General features: G+C 33.7%; 1 protein-coding gene across 1 annotated transcript in view; it reads right to left on the reverse strand.

Annotated features, from left to right (window-relative positions):
- The window catches only part of LOC111047752 (histone-lysine N-methyltransferase 2C), a 151,216-nt gene that overhangs the window by 106,546 nt on the left and 21,944 nt on the right, over positions 1-22,726 (reverse strand). The window contains 12 exon segments of the mRNA XM_039435095.1: positions 469-701; positions 1,264-1,446; positions 2,849-3,229; positions 5,283-5,452; positions 5,962-6,126; positions 7,324-7,505; positions 8,633-8,845; positions 14,218-14,463; positions 16,514-16,605; positions 17,407-17,540; positions 20,579-20,769; positions 21,668-21,831. Of these exon segments, the coding sequence (XP_039291029.1) occupies positions 469-701; positions 1,264-1,446; positions 2,849-3,229; positions 5,283-5,452; positions 5,962-6,126; positions 7,324-7,505; positions 8,633-8,845; positions 14,218-14,463; positions 16,514-16,605; positions 17,407-17,540; positions 20,579-20,769; positions 21,668-21,831 (2,354 nt within the window).

Genomic DNA, 22,726 nt, shown 5'->3' on the forward strand with positions numbered 1-22,726 from the left:
GGAATTTTTATCGATGTTACTTGAATGAATGAACAATTGAGTAATATTGATTCTTTGTTCTTTACTGATTCAATGATACAAAATATCAACAAAAATTAAAATATATCTTTTGTGAAAAAGCTAGACTGATCAAACCTGTAAGTAGGACGGATAGCTGTCGACCAGCTTGCTCTTGATCTTGCGTCGCTGCGGCTTCCTGCGTGGCTTCTCGTCCGAGCCGGGGCCTCTAAAAAAACCCACTCTGGAAAAATTGTATATAGTATTGCCATTGATTATGGTATTACATAATAGTATCATAATAATTTCATTACAGTAATAGTATAATTGAGAGGGAATTTTTATCGATAAGTTACTTGAATGAATGAACAATTGAGTAATATTGATTCTTTGTTCTTTACTGATTCAATGATACAAAATATCAACAAAAATTAAAATATATCTTTTGTGAAAAAGCTAGACTGATCAAACCTGTAAGTAGGACGGATAGCTGTCGACCAGCTTGCTCTTGATCTTGCGTCGCTGCGGCTTCCTGCGTGGCTTCTCGTCCGAGCCGGGGGTCGTGTTGCCCCCGGCCAACTGCTGAGGGGTGGCCCCCCCGTCACTGCCTCCGGGCGTCACACTGCCATCCGCCGCCCCCGCCCCCGGCTCCTCGTCCTTCTCTTTCCGGGTGTTGCGCAGTTTGCTATTGAAACCACCAATGCCTGCACGCAACAACAGACTAAGTGAGTTCGCAGTTAATGGATAGTCTAAAATAATGTTGACACATCAAGGGAGCTGATGAACCAAAATATTACTATTTTTGAAACTTATCAATCAAACGTGTAGTTCATAACTTATTTTTATTCTTCGAACAAAGAATTATAAAGTAATTCTATTATAAAAGAAATTGGATCTGATGTTATTGTCAGCCACAATTTACTCATTATTTCGAAAAAACAATACAACTTTGGAAACAACAGGCATGATATCCCAAAAGTGATTACAAAAATAGTATACTGTAATATATATTTTACAATTGAAACTTCTTTATTGTCCCATGAGCTTACATGACATGGATGATCAGATTCAGATCTTACACTCTCTCACCCGGCCAAAAACAGTAATAAAGACAGGAGTAGACAGTAATCGGGTCGAGTTAACGAAAGATCGGCTTGAAATTAGGAAAATGAACGACCTTTACCATGGGATATCTTCTTATGCTATCTTTTCTCTATGGTATAAATGAACTTAGCATAATATACAGTATTTGATTGTAGAACATACCTAGTTTTTGGAGATTGCGAACTCGTTTCTTTCTTAGTATCATCACTCCGTTTTCCTGAATGAAGATTGTGAAGCCTTTCGGCGGTTCAGGTGGCTTACCATCTTCCATAGGAGGCACTTGCATACCATCTTTGTAGAAGTCTTCTTTGAAAATAGAATCTTCTTCTATCTCATCCTCGCAATCTGAAAATATTTGTAATTAGACTTATTTAATAACAGAATATTCAAACTCAAAGAATATTCAGTTTGAAGCAGGAAAATAATAAAATGGAATGAACAGTATTATAAATGAGTAATCGATTAATCAACAATTTTTGTCCAAAAATAACGAATAGATCTATAATTTTTTGATTATTTTTTTATAAAATTGTACTTTGAGATGAATTAGCTTCTGTAATGAAATGCATGTAAACAATAAAATTGGATCTTGTGACCATTAAATATAAGCTATTCCAATAACACCTTCCACACCTCCTTGCTACAGCCCTTCGAAGCCATACTTTACAGAAAATTGAATAGTTTTGGCTGTTCGGGGAGTTACACATTGGCAGCCTTGTAATAATGTTAACATCCCTTTTTAAGAATCAATGGTATTCTATGTCTGATCAGCAGAGCAGAAATTCATTGGAAAGCAGGGCTCAAGTATCTTATGAACTGGAAATCATCTTCAACCAAACCAACTACCTCTATAGTGAGATTCACGTTATAAAATCAGCACCTAATTAACATTGGTTTGCTATCCTTGTTGTTCATTAGAGCAGATAACATAGGTTATAGCTTTCTATTCATTTCTACCTCCGCACTGTTGCCAAATCGTTTGTCGACTACGAAGAAACATGATGAACTACCAAAGTATTTCATGATTTATTAGTAAAATCATGAAAGAGAGAGAGAGAGAGAGTATATATTTTCTGGATGAATAAAATATATTATTTGAGATAGAGCCAACAACATACTGAGGCTACCAAGGCCCACACAACTCCTTTTTCCAAAATTATTTTTCTTAGCCTAAATTTTTTCATTATTTGCCTAAGAGGAATTAAAAAAGTACTCAAACACTATCAAGAAACAAGTATTTGAATGGCTTTTAGCATTGACATCTTCAGTCTGTTTGATATTATTTGTTGATACTAGATGTTTTCAATTAAACAATTATTTTGCTCACTAATGCAATAATGATCGAATTAGAGCACATGTAAACTAATTATAAATTAGTTTACATTTTCCGGGATATTCTAAAAAAATATTGAAGCGGAACTGTGTGAATGAAGCATCCAGAAACCTTCTTTTTCTATGCTCCTACTTGAATACGAGTTAGTTTTAATTCAGCAAGTAGTACTTTTGTTTTGCCGGGGTGAAGTAAAGTAAACTTTATAATTCATTGTTCTTATAAATTGTTTTTTCTGGATTCATTATACTGTATGTAATTTGATTTAACAAATTTTGACAGAATAAATTTGATTTTATTAGAAGGCGGTGGTAAGAGAGAATCGACAACTTGAGTCCTTTTATTTGCACTGACTTTATATCGTGGATCTGACTGTGGAGTGGAATAGAAAGAATGTAGGTAGAATAGTGCACTAACCTCCAGCAACGACCGACTCAATAGTAGCCATAATACCAGCCTCCTGTTGGAGCGCATTCTGCTTCTGACTCTCGGCTTCGCGCTCCTCGGCCTCCTGCTTCAGCAGCGCCGCTTCGCGCTCCTGTTCGCGCTCCAGTTTGCGCGCTCCGTGCGCGCCTCGCTTCTTGCGCGGCGCATGCTCCAAGGTCAGCGCCTTTATCTGGTTCATGCCGGCCTCCGACAGACACACTCCGTCCACCACGAAATTGCCTGCGCACCAAAGGCGACTCTGTTGTTGTTGTTGTTGCTGTTGTTGAGGAGGAGGTGGCGGAGGGGGAGGAGCACTAACAGCCTCTTGTTGTTGCTCTTGCTTGTACATTTCCATCAACATACCAATAGCCACTACACACGCAGCGCAACCAAACAAACAGAACAAAACCACAGTGCAAAATCAGAAAACCATCGCAAAATTATAATAAAAAACAAACATAAAATAGAAATTTATTGCAGAACGCTTTAGAAACGATTACGAAATGATAATTGAACAACACAAGAGGTAATGCATTATAAAAAGTTTTGAAAATAAAAACAGAATTCATCACTTAATTAAATTTAAAAAACATGGCAGTAATTACGTCAATTGAATTACTAATTCTCACTAAATCACTTTCAAGCAAATGCTAAGTTTCGAATTAGATGTATAATCTTATTTGTAAAGCTGGAACTAATGACTGGTAGCTACTAACTAGATTCTACTTTTTATTCAATCGACCATTGAATGCATTCAACTTGAGAACAAAACTTGAGATATCACATGTCTTCAGCGAGGAAATAGTTACTTATTAAGACCATGAGATAACACATCTAACCTAAGACGTCATCAATGGCCAACTCATTTGTTGGAAATGCTTACTTACTACTCAATGGATTAATAAATCACTTCACTAGTTTTATTTATTTCCTAAAATTATTCCGTTATGTACTGATAGTAATATACCTATAGAATGAATTGTTCCAGTTCTCAGCAAATCAATTTGAAGAAAGAAACAGTGTTTAAGCACTTTCTGATTTTTCATCAGTTATGAAGCTCACAGAAAATCTGTAGTGCTATTTGTGATTTTTATTTCAACTAACTGTAAATGGATTACATTGGACAGACCTAGATGGTTTTATAGTGAAGGATAAATACAGAATTTAAATTCATTTAAAATGCCAAACTGATTCAAGTTAGAATAGGCAACACTTTTCTAAAGACAAGCTTGAGATATTCAAGAGTTTCGAGTCCTATAAACCTAATCACTAATGAAAATCCTGGAAATCTGAATGTCCATGCAAGCTTAAAAACAAGAAAAATGGCTAGATTTACAAAATATGGGAAAAATCAACAATAAGGATGCATTCGCTGATAGAAAAATATTACTAATTCCAAGTACTATGACTATTATGACATTGGGAAGACAAAAGCTTTTCATGCATACGCTCCAAAAACATATCAGGATAACAGGAGTTCGAAAATTAATGTACAACTTGACGCACTTTTCAAACTAAGAACGTAAAATTGGAAGATTAATAAAATAAGTGGAAATATAAAAAGGATGAAACTAATCAATAACATATTGAAGAAGTGTTTTATGACATTTAGCCATGCGAAAAAAACCGTAGCACACTTGAATTTTTCTAGACCTATTGGCTTTCTATAAGCACATTCCAAAACTCATTATAATACAGGTATTATACAGATTGTGATTTTTTGAGAATTATTCAGGATTTTCAGGGAAATAGGAGTAGATTTACATCTTCACATACATTATATCAAACAGCAGAAGTTCAATTTATTTATTGTATAGAGCAAACAAATACAATATTCAGAAAAACAGGCTATTGCCAATGAATGGTTTGTTCCGAATCAAAGAATAATGAATAAGAATTATTTCGAATTTTAAGGCCAATTCAACGTCTTAATGCAGGATTTGAAAATTAATACTTACAAATTGAGATTCAACATTAGCACTATAGTGGACAACGTTTACTTCATCCAGCAACAAGTGTAATCACATTTTGAAACCCGATAACACGTCGCATTATCACATCTTTTTTACCAGTAGAATAGTCAAATATGATTTTGAAGAAGTCAAACTCTACCTTAAAGAAGTCTAATGATGTCACTTGAAAATGAAATTGTCATTTTTAATTATTAATAAATTGACGTTTTAGAACAATTTATCGTTCAATAACATTCTTATTCATCAGGACTTCTGCCAAACTTGAAAGCTGATCTTCTAATTTGAATCTTGAACGGTGTTTGCTATGCAAACTATAATGTTATTGACTAATCTGGGATCAACTACTAAGAAACGGTTAAACTAAAAGGCTTTAGTTTACTCGGTTTATAGTAATCGTTTCCAAGATTAGCCAATAAAATTGTAAAGTTTGAATTAGAATATGATTAAGTTACCTTCGGGAGTGGTGGGCCGAGCAGCCTGCGTCCTGGCCTGTGTGACAGCGGGCGAGAGGTGGGGAGGAGGGACATCCCGTGGCCGGCACAGCAGACAGTTGTAGCCCTCCTCCGCACAGATTTCCGCGTCCGCTTCACTACGAATTTTATCACAGCTACAATGTAACCACCTGAAATCAAACACAAAGTTCATAATATTATTACTGAAGTTACTAGAATATTGAATAGCCTGGAACCATGACACACTAGCAACACATGAGTGTTAATTGATGAGCAGAATGTGCAGAAAATCATTGGTTTCCTTATCATTCAATGTTGGAAGCTCGTAACAATATACTAATAATATTAATATGGCTTTTATTGGTGGAGAGTCCCTGACGGAAGTTCCATTTCGCCGGAGTATATGATTTAAGCCGTCAATACGCCTTACGACTGTCATACTTCAGCCGGGACCGACAGTTTTGACATGCCCATCCAATAGATGATCAAAAACTTGAGTGATCCAGTCAAAAACTTTTGGTAATAAGAGCGGGTTTGAATCGGGTATCTCTACATTGCTACGCTAGCACTCTATCCACTGGACCACGGATCACTCCAAATTTTAAAAATAATATGATAATCTTGTACAATTTAATACTTAATAGCAGAAAATCTCTAGTTGCAATGATGTTTTGTCTACCTTTCGCATTGAATGCACTTGATGATGAGATCAGCCTCTGAGTAGGCGTCGGAGCAGACAGGACACGTGGTTCGCGAGGCGCAAGGCCCACACTCCGAATAGTTCTTCAGCCACGAACAGTTGAAGCCGGCGTCTTGCGAGCCGCAAGTCTGGCACTGTGCGCACCTAACAAACAAACAAATCAATCAAACTCAACTGCTATTTCAATATAAATCAATAGTCATCAGTTTTAGGATCATTCCACATTATTTTACTTGCAAACAAACAACATATCATTAATTATCTATTACATTAAATTTATGAATAAAATTGCTTGAATTAAAAAAAAGTAATAAATTATTCTATTAGATAGAATAAATAAATAACTATTAAATTGTAATCTATTACACTACTTGATAAAATTGAATATTCATTAGCATCATTTCACATTGTAATTGTTATTGCATGATCACGAATAATCTTTGTATAGGATATCCTGTTTCTTAACATTATTTTATGTTTCAACTTTGTTTATTTACACGAATAATTTATTGCACGGATTAATAGAGTAATTAATATTTTATGAATACAAGAAAGTGGCCCTTAATACATACATTTTAAGCAGATATTTAATTTGGATAAAATATTGGATGAGAGGAAAAATCCTTTTTTTCATGATAATAATATTATGATATTTAATCTTGTGGAAGAATCCTTTTCTAGAAAAATTATTCTTTTCAAATTGTAATTTTTACCCTAGTTTATATTATGAATCATATAAAACAACAGTTTTAATGAATCTAAATTTGAAATTGTTTCATTTTTATTTTTAATTTCAAGATTAATGATTTGGTGTGGAAATTAAACATGGACATAACCAACGTAATATTTGGACAATTTGAGACAAAATTAAGAAATGGAAGAAGTTTTGGGCAAAAGCCTTTTTTCTTTTCTGACTATTTTATTGTTTGCTCTATCCAATGAATAAATAAGTAAGTAATAACAACATAACTATCATAAACAATTATCAGTAACGGTACTTTCGATAAAACTAAAAACTGTTTCTAGATGATAGTACATTTATCAACTTATTAGATTTGAAATGAAATTTTCAAACTTGAATTTTAGTCAATGCTTGCTACTCATACACATCAATTTATTCATTGTAAGAAAAGACCAATTATTGGAAATTGGATAAACTTTAAGAAATCATAAGTTAAATTTGTTATTAGAGCGTGTTTTTTCTTTCTTTGAAAATGGGTGTATTTTCTTATGAGGGGCGGTGTATAATTGAATGGGAATTATTGAGTTGATAGAGGTGGTGAACACCCCAAACACAAATTGTGATATTCAATACAACTGAACAGCAGCTGAGTTACTCACCATTTACACTTCCAATTTCCGCGAGGCACATAGTTTAATGGAGGATCCATACAATAGATATGGTAAGATATGTCGCAATCATCACACAGTATTAGCCTGGCTTCATCATTTCGCTGCCCGCAGCCTTCGCAAACCGTACAATCCAAACACCGCCACCCTTTCTGCAGAACTACTTTCGTAACCTGTAAAAAATCAAAACACAAAATAATGAATGATAATAATAAATTATGAATAATGAACTATTCATTATATACAAGTCTAGGGATATATCTCTTTTGTCACCTGCAAAAACATCATAACACAAACTTCATTCTTATATTCTAAGGAATAGATCCCAGGTTAAAAACGTTTTATAGCCTGTAATTCAGATTAGGCTGTCGTAAATTTACTATCCAATAACTATTGTTAATTTGCAAGACTTTTTCATTCAAAAGCGATATCTGTGTTCGAATATCATCATTATTTTGTAATATGAATATGAGACTGAATTGTGGAAAATGGAATACTGACGACAACGTTTCAACGTTTTAGATAATAATAATCCATGAGGTTTTTGTAGAGCCCTGATCCCAACTTAAAATAAAAAACAGAATAGATTCATTACAGATTAGATTGATTGGAGTTGAGTGGTATGAAATAGATACTGATACTTTACATGTTACTGATAGTGGTCTAATAAGAATTTTTTTTCTCAAGTTTTCAATTGCAATTATTGTTACCGATAGTAGCCTGTTTAGAATTTATTTTACTCATGTTATCAATTGTTACTGCCTCATTCTATTCTCTTGGCTGAAAAGGTCCATCTATTGTTAAAATATTTATGAACAATTTATATTTATTATTTTTCTAAGATTGATTAGTTATGTGGCATGAAATACGAGTAGAAGATGATACTTTACATTTTACTGGTAGTAATCTAATTAGAATTCCTTTTCTTCAAGTTTTCAATTGCTATTGTTACCGATGACAGCATAATTAAGAATTTATTTTACTCATGTTTCCAATTGTCACTGCCTCATTCCATTCGCTTGACTGAAAGGTTCATGAATTGTTTAAATCACTTTTTACGATACCTCAAGGATTGAAGGGTTTCCTAGTAAATAGATAGTCATAGTTGGAAACCCCTCCCCCTTTTTTTTGCACCACTGTTCGTTCTTGATCTAGTAATATTTTCATTTGATTTTATATTTTTTTCATGTATTCACTCGTATAATTGTATTGTATCTTGCGTGTGTAAGTGTAATTGGAAAAAAATTAAGAGCAATAGATATTTATTTATTGATTAGTTGATTATGTTTGATTAGCTGACCTTGACTGAAACACAGTAGGGATGGTAACACTGGCCACACTGGGCACAGGCGATGAGGCAGCCCTCCTGGTCCTGGCCTAGGGCGCCACACATCACGCACACGTCCTGCGTGAGCACAAACTTGTCCTTGGCCGAGCAGAGCACAAGTCGATTCTCGCCGCCCGCCTCGCTGTCATCTGCCTTACTGGTTGATGAGGCGTCCGCCTGCGGTCGCTACACAACACAACCAACATTACCCATTAACACTCATTCCCTTCAAAAATACACGCTCAACACTACTTATTTCCACTCTTATCAACACTACTTATTATTAATTCTCAATTATTACTATTAGTACAAAATCAGATATTATAGTACCATCAGTATACAGGGTGATTCATAATTATGGTAAAATAGTTTAATACGTGATAGTAGAGGTAAAAATGAGAAAAAAGTTCATATGAACATATATCCATCCATAAACGCTTCATTAGCGAGCTATACAGAGTGAAAGATTTCACCCGGAGTTCAGTTCCTCTGGTGAAATACACCGATGCTGAATTGTTTTGCGACTAGTTTTTGAGAAACTTATGCTGGATTCATATGGAAAAATATCTGAAAAATTGAATAAAACTAGTCTGGAAGCTGTAGTGTGAGTAGTTTTTGAGGAAAAAGTTGAAATATGCAAAAAATCCAAGTAGAAAAAAACAGACTTCTATGTTTGATGCCCAAAAACTTTCTTTAATGACCAGTAAACAAATAATTCCCTGCAATAAAAATTGTAGAGAATTTAATTCTGAAAAGAATGATGTAAGCTGTGTAAACTAAATTCAAATAAAAGTTGGATAAAATGTATTCTTATGTAGTACATTACACCACAAAAATTTGCTGTTTTATGAGGAGAGAACTAATAACTCATAAGTTGTAGCTGATTGCTAATAAAATATTCGGTTTTTTATGAAAAGTTTTTTTTATATGGAAGTAGCATAAATCTAAATGACATTAAACTTATACCAAAAGTAGATATTAGTAGTTGTTAGTAGATCATGCCATTCATTAAGCGTGGGAGGAACCTCGAACACAAGTAGATGATATCCTATGATTCCTGCCCAAATGTTTACTGAAAACTGATGTTGTGGAAGATTAGGATTGATGGCATGAGGATTCTCAGCTGCCCAAATATGTTGGTTGTGGATGTTAACGATAGCTGTTCTTGTAAAGTGTGCCTCGTCGGTAAATATAACAGTTGTTAAAAAGTTTGGGTAAACAAGTTTTACTAAAAACCATCGGCAAATACCAGCACGGGGAATACAGTCACGTGGAAATAGAGTATGAACTTTCTGGAGGTGGTATGGATGTATTTGTTGCTATTTTAGTATCCTCCAAATGATAGATTGATGAAATGAGAGATGCTCTTCTCTGGATGTTCATGAATTTCATTAAGAACTTGTTCTTCTAACTCAACAGTCATAGTAGATCGGGGTCTGCCTGCATAAATGTGCTCTTTGGATATCAAAGAATCTGTTTCAGACAGACGTTGATGAATAGTGGCAAAAAACCTTGAAGTTGGACATACTCGGTTAGGAAAGTTCTCTTGATACAAACGTCTTGCTTCAGTACTATTACAGTAGTGTCCCATTCCATACATTAAAAGCATGTCAGCTAATTCGGAGTATGAATAATGTCTAGGATTACCTGCCATTTTTTAAAAAGTTAACACTTAACACAAAAGCAAAGTGGAATGGTTACAAATAACTGGTTAATAGATTAAACAAAAAACACAGAGTGGTTACAGTAGGCCTAACTTACAGTTTTTTTTTTTTTTTTTTTCAACAGTGAGCTAAAATATTTCTGAAAATAATTTTCAGCTGATAATTTCTTTTAAATATTTTCTTATCTAAAACATAATAAATCAGCTGTTATTAAAATCCATGTTTTATTTGCAATCAGCTACAAACTATGAGTTATTAGTTCTCTCCTCATAAAAACAGCAAATTTTTGTGGTGTAATGTACTACATAAGAATACATTTTATCCAACTTTTATTTGAATTTAGTTTACACAGCTTACATCATTCTTTTCAGAATTAAATTCTCTACAATTTTTATTGCGAGGAATTATTTGTTTACTGGTCATTAAAGAAAGTTTTTGGGCATCAAACATAGAAGTCTGTGTTTTTCTACTTGGATTTTTTGCATATTTCAACTTTTTTCTCAAAAACTACTCACACTACAGCTTCCAGACTAGTTTTATTCAATTTCTCAGATATTTTTCCATATGAATCCAGCATAAGGTTCTCAAAAACTAGTCGCCAAAAAATTCAGCATCGGTGTACTTCACCAGAGGAACTGAATTCCGGGCGAAATCTTTCACCCTGTATAGCTCGCTAATGAAGCGTTTATGGATATATGTTAATATGAACTTTTTTTCTTATTTTTACCTCTACTATCACGTATTAAATTATTTTACCATAATTATGAATCACCCTGTATAATTAGCATCATAAGTAATTTATTAGCATCATCAACAATAATTTAGCTTATTTGTATAACAACGAACGTGATAGGATTATTAATAGCGTAATTGGATTATTAGTACAATCAGTACATAATTAGCAGCATAAGTAGATAATTGGCTACAATAATGTAGTTTATTAGTATCACGACGGGCATCTGCAGCCCGTGGTGTTTTGTTGTGTAATCAGACCAATTGCAATAATAGTAACCACTTTTGCCAAACAGGGAACCTGTCATATAATAATGATATAAGTTTCTCTTGTTGTACTAATGTATAGCCCCTCCATATGCCCCTTTTGTAGAAGGTACGTGGATGAAATAATCGTCAAGTATCACCAACAAGAATGACTGATGCTCAATCATGAGGACGTGATTATATCACTTGCAAGATTGGTTATTTCTACTAACATATTGATAGCTCTAAAGTGTAGTTGAAGACAGGATATTTATTACTGTTCATATTATTTATAATGTTATTTTCACGTGATGAGTTACAAAGCCTGTGAGTATCCTATATACTCTTCTCAAGTGAAACCTCCAGAAGCTTCATGAAGGGTCGAATTAGTAAGAGCGCAGAATACAATAATTACAACTCTTGAATAGAACTGTATAAAAATTACATTAATTTAATACTAATAATTGGTATATATTTCAATTTATTAAGCTATGTTCATGAATAATAACATTTTTTAATTTTTTAGAGACGAGAGTCTGAGAACTATTTTAAGAGGGGAGTAAAGTGGGCTGCTGATGTAAGCACAGAAGCCACACGATTGAATGATTGAATCCTGAATTCAAACTCTTTTTTCGTATAAGAATAAGTCTAAGGTTCCAGTCTTCAAATTCATTGATCACCAATTCAATAAATAACTGGATGAGAATATTGTTTGTTCAATTCATTATTGAGAAACTTCAATTCAACTTTGAAGATTTGACTTGTTCAGAATCTGGACAATTTAAAGTTATTTCAAAAATGAGATGCCAAGGATTATAACCATTGTTCTCCACTCAGTTAAAGAACTGTATACCACTCTATATACCAACTGTATACAACATGTAAACAGTATAATTTCATGCACAAAAAATGTACAATATTGGAATTAGAGAATGAATGAATGACTGAGTCGCATGTGACAGATCAACAAGTTGTTTCTGGAATACAATTGGGCCTACGATGGTTCAGCTCAGAAATAAATGACACAAAAGTATTTTATATTACCATGGAGTAAAGAAAGATATCCCTGATATGAGGCGTTCATGTTCCAATTTTAAAAGTCAACTCAAGCCGATAGTCCTGGTAGTTTTTTCGTGAAGCTATGTGATGCTGCTAGTTTCTCATACTGTGCCGTTCTTACACTCGGCCAAAACAATAATAATAGACACTCTGGTTGTCTCTCATACTGTGCCGTTCTTACACTCTCACCCGGTCAAAACAGTAATAATAGACGGTAGCCGACAGTAATCGGCTGAGTTAACAAAAAATCGGCTTGAAATTTGCATCATAAACTACTCTACCTATATACCATGGAATATCCTCTTATGCTCTCTTTTCTCTACAATATTACGCATTTGAAAAAAGTATATTTTCAGTCTTTTACATGTAGAATTTTGTGTCTCTTCAACACCAGGGATGACGACTATTGCTCAAATATACTGTATGCAGAGTGTGGACTGAAGAAAGTGAAAAGATGGTTCGATCAGAATCGTCTAACTGTCAATGTGAGTAAAACTAAGTGCATGCCAATTTGTCTGAGAGAAGATGCCGAACCTGCGGATATGGAATTAAAATTGCACTCATGTGGAGCATTGGATGAATGTATGGTATGTGACACAGTTGAAGCTGTCTCAGAATATAAGTATCTAGTTGTATTATTCGATAAACGTTTGAAATGGAGCTCCCATATCATTTTCACTAGGAATAAATTAAGGAAATTATTATACATTTTCAATTTTCTAGGTAAAATCATGAATATTGAAATGATTAAGCAAGTATATTATGCGTATGCCCAATCTATCTACAGACTTTCGCTCTGCTCTGCAACCGAACGTCACTCCAGCAGAGCGATTGATGATCGACCGGGGAGCAAGAGTGGTTCGACCGGGGAACGCGAGAAGAGCTAACATCTTCCGTAACGTTCATGATGGGTGCGGGGGCGGAGCGACTGTGGTTCGATGGAGGAACGAGGGCGGTACGAGGGCGGAGCGTGCTAGGTGCGGGTTGGAAGCGCGTATATGTGTACGCAGCTTTACAGTATGGTATCTTAGCTTGGGGAGGCGCCACAAAGACTGTCTTGAATCCCTTGGAAGTGACTCAAAAATCTATTATTAAAACGGCGTTACAGAAAAATAGTAGGTACCCTACTGAAACCCTATTTAACGAGTTTAAAGTATTTAATATTAATCAGCTGTATGTTCGATCCCTACTTATGCACATCTACAAGAATAAACCAGACATATTCGCTCAAGTGCAACGTGGATACACAACCAGGAGCTCGGTGAACGGTGGCATTGTTATTCCTAGAGTATCCAAATCAATAAACACAACAAATTCATTCTATAAAGCAAGTATACTTTACTCAAAACTCCCCCAACACATTAAATACATTGAAACACGGTCCATAGGCGTATACAAACGCCACATTAATAGATGGCTTTTGGAGGTTGGTAGGATAAGAATTTTAGATTTTCTTAAATCAAATTATACTTTTTGATAAGACTAGCCTTAATGCATGCTGAGTCGGTTGGCCATTGTTCTGATCCGTTTCTCTTGTTCTTTGCTTGACAGTGAGTTTTCTGCCCCTCATTCATTTTTCTCTCTCTTCTTCTTCTTCACTTCATACTTCATTTTTCTATCTCTCATTTCAACTTTTCCATCTTTCACATGTATTGTCATGTATTTCATTATGTTAACTTATTATGAACTATTGTCATTATGAACTATTCAGATTGCTACTCTTTCCTGCACACAGGCATTTTGCCCATGCATGGAAAAATGTGTATTTTTTTTTATTTGAAATGTATTTTGTTTGTAACATGAAATAAATAAATAAATAATAAATAAATGAATGAAAGTTCAAGTCACTGCACTGACCTGCAACCCGACACCAGGCACGCCGAATATTCCGCGCATTTTCGTCTTGGGGCCTCGCTTGCGGCCATACTCGGCAAAGCGCTGGTTCTTCTTCTGGTAGGAGGAGGCCAGAGCGGCATTGATCGACGACATTTTGCCGAATCCTTTCGGCCGACCCACAAAGCCCTGACCCAGCAGCCGCTTCTTCGCTATCTTACTGCTCAGGAACGGCTTGCCTTTGCCAAGTCCGACCGCTTGACTTTCCTGCTAACAAAACCAAACAAACATCATTCTAATAAATTCCAGTCACATCTTTTTCAATCCCTTAAATGTATTATTTTCATGTAAATATAAAAATATTCCATAGCTAGTTTGAACAGCTTATCTTAGTTTCAACGAAGATTGTAAATTGACTTCGAAATTTGAATACACTATAGTAAATACGATCATGCAATCCCAGATTAGCGCTAAACTTCAAACTTCAATTGTGGATTTATTGTCCACATGACCCTTGAAGATCCATTTTTTAAAGGTTGAATGTAACGTACAGTGTAACTTGGAAAGTACCTATTTAGAATAGTTTTTAGAAAGTACATAGAATTCTTTTCTTCTGATTTATGTTATACATTGAATCATTTCAAACAAGTTTTGAACATTTATATAATTCCAAATGGAAAAATCGCTCATAAATTGTAGAACCCCGAAAACAATGATAATACATTAACTTATCATTAATTAGCTGGTAATATAAATCTCTCAACTACATTTATTAATTTATTTATTCATCTATTGTACACACTATAATCATAATATAATATGACCATGGAGGAAAAAGTAGGCTGATGAGAAGTTAATGTTGTCCAAAGTATTATTAGGTTATGAAAGCACACATTACTACTTCGCCACTTAATTTTCGTCCGGGAGTTATTTGTAAATCTTTAATTTTGAAGGTTGATTTAAGAAAAAGACTAAAAGAATGTACCCGAGAAAACAATGAATTGAAAACTTTATAAATATTTTACTTATTTGAAAAATTTAAAAACAAGATAGATTCTAGATTCTTTTGTTGGTTAGTTTGGGCTCACAGTGTATACAGGATTCAAAATTTTCGTACAGTTTTCTTATATTGGGAAGAGGCTAATAACTATTAAAATTTACCACATTGTGTTATATATTCACTGAATTATATATATAAATACGAAGCTGTGTTGGACAATACTTAGAAATTTGAACATAAATCAATAACTTGATTGAAGGAAAATGAGAGTTCAAACTCTCAGATTTCAAGATTCTACCAACAATTCACAAGTCATCAGCATAGATCAAAACTAAGTAATTATAAATTCAATTAGTAATAATATTGATATAATTCATCAAATCATCACAGATAACCCATATTATTCAAATCAGCTTAATAGAAATCAGTTTGTTTATTCGAATTGATCAGTTTCATAATTTTATTATTGTCAAGATCAAACACATTCACACATAAGAAATAAATTCCATACACTGAAATAAAATAGCGAGGGAATTCAAAATTATGTAAGTAACAAAATTAAAAAGAAACATACCTGTTGACTTAGGGCTGAAAAATTGTATGAACAGATTTAAATTACACGTAACTTTAGGCTGTCAAGATTTATAAAACACAAATTTGATTTACACGTAACATGATCTCGACATACGCGCCATAGCTTGTTGGCAATATCACCGCTATTATTTCAAAGACCAAAACCTTTTGAGCAAAATTAGTAATTGAAAAAGAATGTTTTGTCGAATAGAATACGAAAATGAATCCAAAAACTTGAATAAATTTTTTGCCAGTTGGACAAAATTTTAGGCATGGGAGATTATTTGAACTTAGAAATTCGCCAATAAATAGAAGTAAATTGGAGTTAGAAAACGACGGCTTCCATAATCAATCACTCAGCTCCATTATGCAATTTAATCACTATCCACTCCACAGAAACAAAAAAAAAACAATAGGCCTAACAAATAACATAATATAGCACAACTCAACCAAAAAATGACGAGTTGGTAAAAAAGGGACGATATAAAAAATATGAATAAAATAAAACAAAGTTCAAATCAAAATTCGAAATGAACGTTGAGACAGTTCAATAAAAACTGCAGAATTATTCACGATTACGAGCAATGTTCATCATTATCTACCTGTTATCTGAATTTTGTTTGGATCTGTTACTACAGGATAAATTAGATTGTAATCTACCTTTATTAATAACGCTTCAGGTGAGTTTAGTTTCAAACTGAAAAGGTTATTGAACTGGTAACTTGAATAATTTTGAAAATCAATCACCTTTTCATTGGATGGATCATAATCATACTCGTCCATAACCAACGATTCTTGAGAAGCACTAAGATTCGAGTCCACAGCTAATTCCTCTGTACCTACAATTGAAACAAAAATAATATTAGATTTGGATTCATGTATGTGGATTAGAATAAACGCTAACTTAAACGATGATTCATATTAATATTCCTTTATTATTAATCCTATTCTAGACAAAAAAAATAAATTCAAAAGTACCAATAACCAATAATTCAATGGATTTTACAAATCCAGAGAACTATTGAACAATCTTACACGAGATGCAATTTTATGAAATACAAATGCTTCGAAGTGAATAAATGTTTGACGATGAAGAAGTACTGTAATCCCATTAATATATATTAATTTCAATCAATAGTGTCAACATTTGATCAAGTATTGAGAGTTATATTTCCAAAAAATAATCAAATCAACGATAATTATGGGGTAACATTTTATACAATATAAGTCAGAGTTATTTAAATATTGTGACGAGGTACGAGCGATATTTCAGACGTTGATCTTTTTTCTGTATAAAACTAATATATCAAGGCCCAGTTGCACAAAAGCCTTTATCATGATTTAATGCCACGAGAACCAATCAAAGAAGGCTTTTTTGAAAAGAAGGCTTCTCTGATAGGTTTTCGTAGAATTTGATCACGGTTAAAATTTAATATTCTCCTGTGCAACTGAGCCATAGTATTTGACTGGCTTTAACTTCAATTTTTATGAAAGCTTCCCCTAATTGCAATAGCTTGTCAAGTAATTTCAGTTTCAGTACATTTAGTTTGCAGACTTCAAGATTAAATTGAGTCGGGCAGAACAAAAATCAACTTGAATCAATCCATACAGTAAAGATATGCATAAGTTAGTGTACTTACTATCCTTCCGTTTGATAACATGCTGTCTTTCGTTTTTGCAAATAGGACAGAAGTATTCATACTCTGGATTCGTCTCTTTCTTCTGTTGGTATGTCGGAAGATCAGCTTCCGCATCACATGTTCCATGCACAAATCTGCAATTTCAAAGAAAATTGAAAATTGATTCTACTGAAACATTCAGTTGGAAATAATGATAAAATTGAAGATTAATGATTTTTTATAAAACCCAAGTCTATCATTCGTCAACACCTCAACCCACATGGATTCAATTAAAAATTGAAATAGACGATATTTAATATTGTAAATAATAATTCAAAATCACAGTGAGTAGCCAAAAATTAAGTAAGTTAAATAGAAATACGTTACATACAATCGCAAGAGTTATCAATAAATGATAAAATTGATACATATTACACCTTTCAAAAATACTTATGAATAAAAGTCTATTTTTCAATTTCAATTCAAAAATTAATTTATTTTGCTAAACATGATACATTCTTACAAAACATTTTAACTAGAGCTCAAAAAAAATACTAATGAAAAACCTCTTCGGAATACAACATTTTTTTACATTATTTGCTTTGCTTTAAAAGACAAAAAAATATAGGCGAAATAAAGATGGGCACACCTACATAAGCATAAGCCGTTTTTCAAGAATCACTGGATTTTTTCAAGATTCATATAAGTGAACCACATAGATTTTCAACAAAAATAACTCAACAGAATGTGAACAACGGTTTTCTCAGAAGATACGCAGAATACAGTAAATTTATCAAGTTTGACGATTTATGAGAACGCAAAGATGTAGTCAAATATAAGAAATTTCATTTTGAGAAAAAACATTAACAAGTTTCAAACACCTGTGGTGTCATCAGATTATTTTTTGCTCAGGTACCAAGAAAGTGAGAACCACTTCAAACTGTGGACATTTCTTAGGCTGGCCATAAGCAGTTGAACATGCATGATATTCATGCATGCTACACAGTCGTCTTAACTTACATTGTTGTGCCATCAGCTTTGTGGGTTAAATGGAAGAGGGGGCTTTTATTACCTCAATTATTTCGCCCACATCACTTTTATTGTAAAGTATAAATAAAAGTCATTCATCTATCTATCAGCTGTGATCGCAGCGAAACGCTTCGAGCAAAAGGTTTTTGAGGTTATCTCTAATTTTTGTTTTTTATTTTTTATTTGTTGCTCTATTTGAGATTAAATTATTCTTCTATCATTAAAATTTGTAATTTTCTAGTGGTTTATTTATTGTTTATTTTATGTTAGAAGCCTCTCGCTGATGATGAACATGTGTATGTGTATGTCAACATACATTCATTAATTTATACAATTAGTACATTATCAAAATGATAGGGAGAGGAAAAATAAGGTAACCTTGTGCTATTCCTCTCCCAAATTTAGATAACACATAGTCCGAAATAGGTCAAGTCTTGTAGTCCTTTAATTCACAAAATTTTCAGTCCTCAAGTATTTTCACAAAGTAGATTTTCAAATTTAGATGCTTCAAAACTAAACACAGAACAAATATTTAAGATTATAACTAAAATAGGAAATATTCACATATTAAAAATATAATTTTGAAGAATGTGCATGTTTATCATGCTTGTCCTACAGTCTAATTAAATACCACTAATGCCTCCCAACGTAGAGCTGTCCTGACAGCTTAAAGTGAGCTTCATGACAGTATATTGGGCCCGTTCTGTGTACATAGAATGTGGTGAATTGTCCGATTCACAATTTACCAGGTAAAAAGTTCTGCGTCCCATGAGAAGAATTTTGACAGATTCTGTACCAGAAACCAGTTCCAGTTCCAAGTTCCTGACCCACAGTCGAAGCGTGGTAAATTGTTCCAAAAAGGTACAGTTCCAACTATCCGAGCTCTCATTGGTCGATTGAATTTTGTAGTCTGCTTGCTTCTCTGCGGCTGCGCATGCGCTGATAGCTTGTTTACCATAGCATAGCCATAGAATACAAAACCAACAAAATTATGTTTGATAACCATTCGTTAAATGAATTTTTCTCTATAGAAAATTTGAGAGTAATGGAATGAAAGAAATGCACACTTTTCTAGACGGTAAGTTTGTAAAACAGCCTTTCTTCATTCACGCATATAGTGAACGAAACATTTTGGTGTAAATCAACTTTAAAAGTGCGCGCCAAAAGCTTGAACCAACGATTTTGAAATGGCGTTCAATGGGAACATTTTGCACTAGTCACGTGATGGAACAATTTACGATTGGAACTGGAACAATTTACTGTACACATAACGTACACATTGTTAAGAGTATTGCCAACACTCCTATTTCATCAAAGGTAAGAAAGGTAAGATTTTCACCAAAATCCCATTTTTTACAATTTAAACATAGAAATAATTCCAGGATAGATCAACTTATTAATGTACAGATAAATGAAAAAAATGTTAACCAGCCTCATTTCGTGAAATTCCTAGGGGTTGCTCTGGATCAGCATCTCTCTTGGGATTTCTATACTGATCAGCTCTGTGGGAGGATTGCATCTGGAGTCTTTGCACTCCGACAAATAAGAAGATTGAATGATACCAAACTCACAATGGCAGTCTACCACTCACTCATAATGTCACACATCCGCTATGCCATTATTGTGTGGGGTGGGTCGTACCAGAAAGAGCGATCAAAGGTATTATGCCTTTAGTGTCCTGTAGGAACCACTTTAAAGAATTAGGCATACTAACCGTTCCCTCTATTTATATCTATGAGGTGATTATGCATGTTAGAAGAAAGACAATGACTAGAAATGCTGATTCGCATGGATACAATACTAGAAATAGAGGAGACTATGCTTCACTGTATCACAGAACAGCTCTTTTTGAGAAGAAACCTACATATATGGGCCTTAAATTCATTAGAAAGCTTCCTACTCACTTGAAAAATTGTGAAGATGTCGATGTTTTTGAGAAGGAATTAAAAAGTTTTTTGATGCTTGGAGTATTCTATACCACAGAAGAGTTTGTGTGTAGAGAGGGTACCTTTGTGTAATTTTTTTTTCTTCTTTTTTTGTAATACTGTATGTATTATAAATTTTTGACAATTCCTATACTCTGATTAGAGTCTCTGGGAAGCTTTAAAAACAAACAAACAAACAAACAAAGGATAATAGGAAGGATTAATGGTAAAGGACTGACTTTTTGCAGCTGGAGCACTGGACCATTTCTCGGTAGGCAGCGGCCCTGTAGGCGCGATGGCACAGTGGACAGGAAAAGCCCTTGTTGCGCTGCTGGTAGCACGAGTCACACACCGTGTAGTGCGCATGCCATCTCGAGCTCTGGCCGGCGCCCGGCGTTCGAGAGCCGCAATCGCTGCACAGTCGACAACACTAAAACACAAACATCCACATTTCAACATAAGCCACATGATAAAAACGCTAATATTTGAAAGAATAAGACGTTGACGTATGGAGAAACACCACAGCATCTCTTAATATACAATCAAATTATTAGAATACGCTTATATTTGTTTAATTAAAAATCATTCATTTTGACACTCTTAATAATGAGATAAATACCTTAAACTATCCGTCTCCGAAAAAAAATAAAAAGTTCACAAGTAATTCTATATGAAAATGTTTTAATACATCTATTTGTACTTTAAAAAATAGTTATAAAACAAAAGAAAAATCAAATTCACTTGATTTATTATTAATTCAAACATTAATTAAAAAGAAAAATTGAATGCACTGAATTTACTAATAACTCATAACATTTCTCAATACTAAAAACGCAGTAAAATTTTCCACAAAAATAACAAGAGAAAGTCAAATGCTCTGGATTTACCAATAATTGAAACATTACAAAGAGAATTAATACACGTAATTTACTAATAATTCATATATTTATTGATATTAAAAACGCAGCATTTTTTGTGTTAATCTGTTAATACATAAAATTGATTGAAAAATCAATATAATTCATCAATAGTTCAATGCTGCTTCAACAAACGACGATGGAACGAGCCAGGGATTTCAATAGAATTTTTAAAAAATGTCTCAATACATTTGGATACAAACTAATCGTATGATAAAGAAGCTCATCGAAGAATTCAACGATTCATAAAAAAATGATTAAAAGTTTTAATACGTTTTAACACAAACTAATCGTATACTAATGAAACTGATGTAATGCCTAGTCCACATGTTGGCCCAGTCTCTGACCCCACACGCTGGCGCTGGTCGTCATTGGACCAACATGTGGATGCGGCATTAGAAGTGAGCTCACCTTACACTTCCAGCCGTACTTGGGAATAGAGGTGACGGCGGGGCGGAGACAGTGAGGATGGTAGGCCTTCTCGCAGGTCTCGCATAGCATCACTTTGGTGTCCTCCGGCTGACGACACAGCTGGCAAACTCGACAGTCGGCACACTGCCATCCTGCACGCACACCTACACAACATACACAATCATGGCCAACTCAACAGACATTTCCTTCACACTTAATTCGCTGTTTGTCAATGTATCCGATGATTGGTTTGCAGATTTGACGTCTATAATGGTATAATAGAGAATGTTACAGCATTACAGAAGAATAATGGTATAATGGAGAATGTTATAGCATTAAAGAAGAATAAAAAGTCGAACCAAAATTAAGCATTTCTTCCACGTCCTCACGTGGCCTATATAAGGTATAATTCACTGTAAATCGGTATTTTATGGAATATTTAAAAAGCAATACTTTCCTTACCTATGGTAATAGGGCAAGGGAAGTAAAAATGTACAAAATAAAATGAACAGCATAATTGTCAACTTGTTAAAGCTCATTATACAAGTATTAGCATAACATGCTATTGAAATAATTTACTCTTGTAAAATCAGGAAAATCGACTCAAATAACAGTCATTATTGGATTGCTGAGTTAACATTCAATTTTTATCATAAAAAAGTCATAGGGTAACTTTAAAATACTGTTTTTTGCATAAATCAGTTGATAAATGAAAAATGAGAAAGAATGAATTATAATAATGTGAAGCGGAACTTCTATAATTTTTGGGTCTAAATAATAAGTTAAGGTCAACGTAAATCAATTTGTTTTACCAGAAAAAGGTAAACATAAAATAAAAAATTATGAAACGCATCATATACCTAATGCGCTACACAACATTTAGTTTCATTGTAATCAACCTATTATTTCCCCTTTACAATATTCGACTATAAGATGTTTTCATGGTGGAGAAAGAGATGTTAAAGCTAACTACTTAGTACATTATAAGATTAACACTAGTACAAATAAGATGCAATAAATGAATTGGGAACTATATAAATTTAACACACATTAGTTGAA

The sequence above is a fragment of the Nilaparvata lugens genome, chromosome 8 (genome assembly GCF_014356525.2).
Source record: "Nilaparvata lugens isolate BPH chromosome 8, ASM1435652v1, whole genome shotgun sequence".
Taxonomy (NCBI): domain Eukaryota; kingdom Metazoa; phylum Arthropoda; class Insecta; order Hemiptera; family Delphacidae; genus Nilaparvata; species Nilaparvata lugens.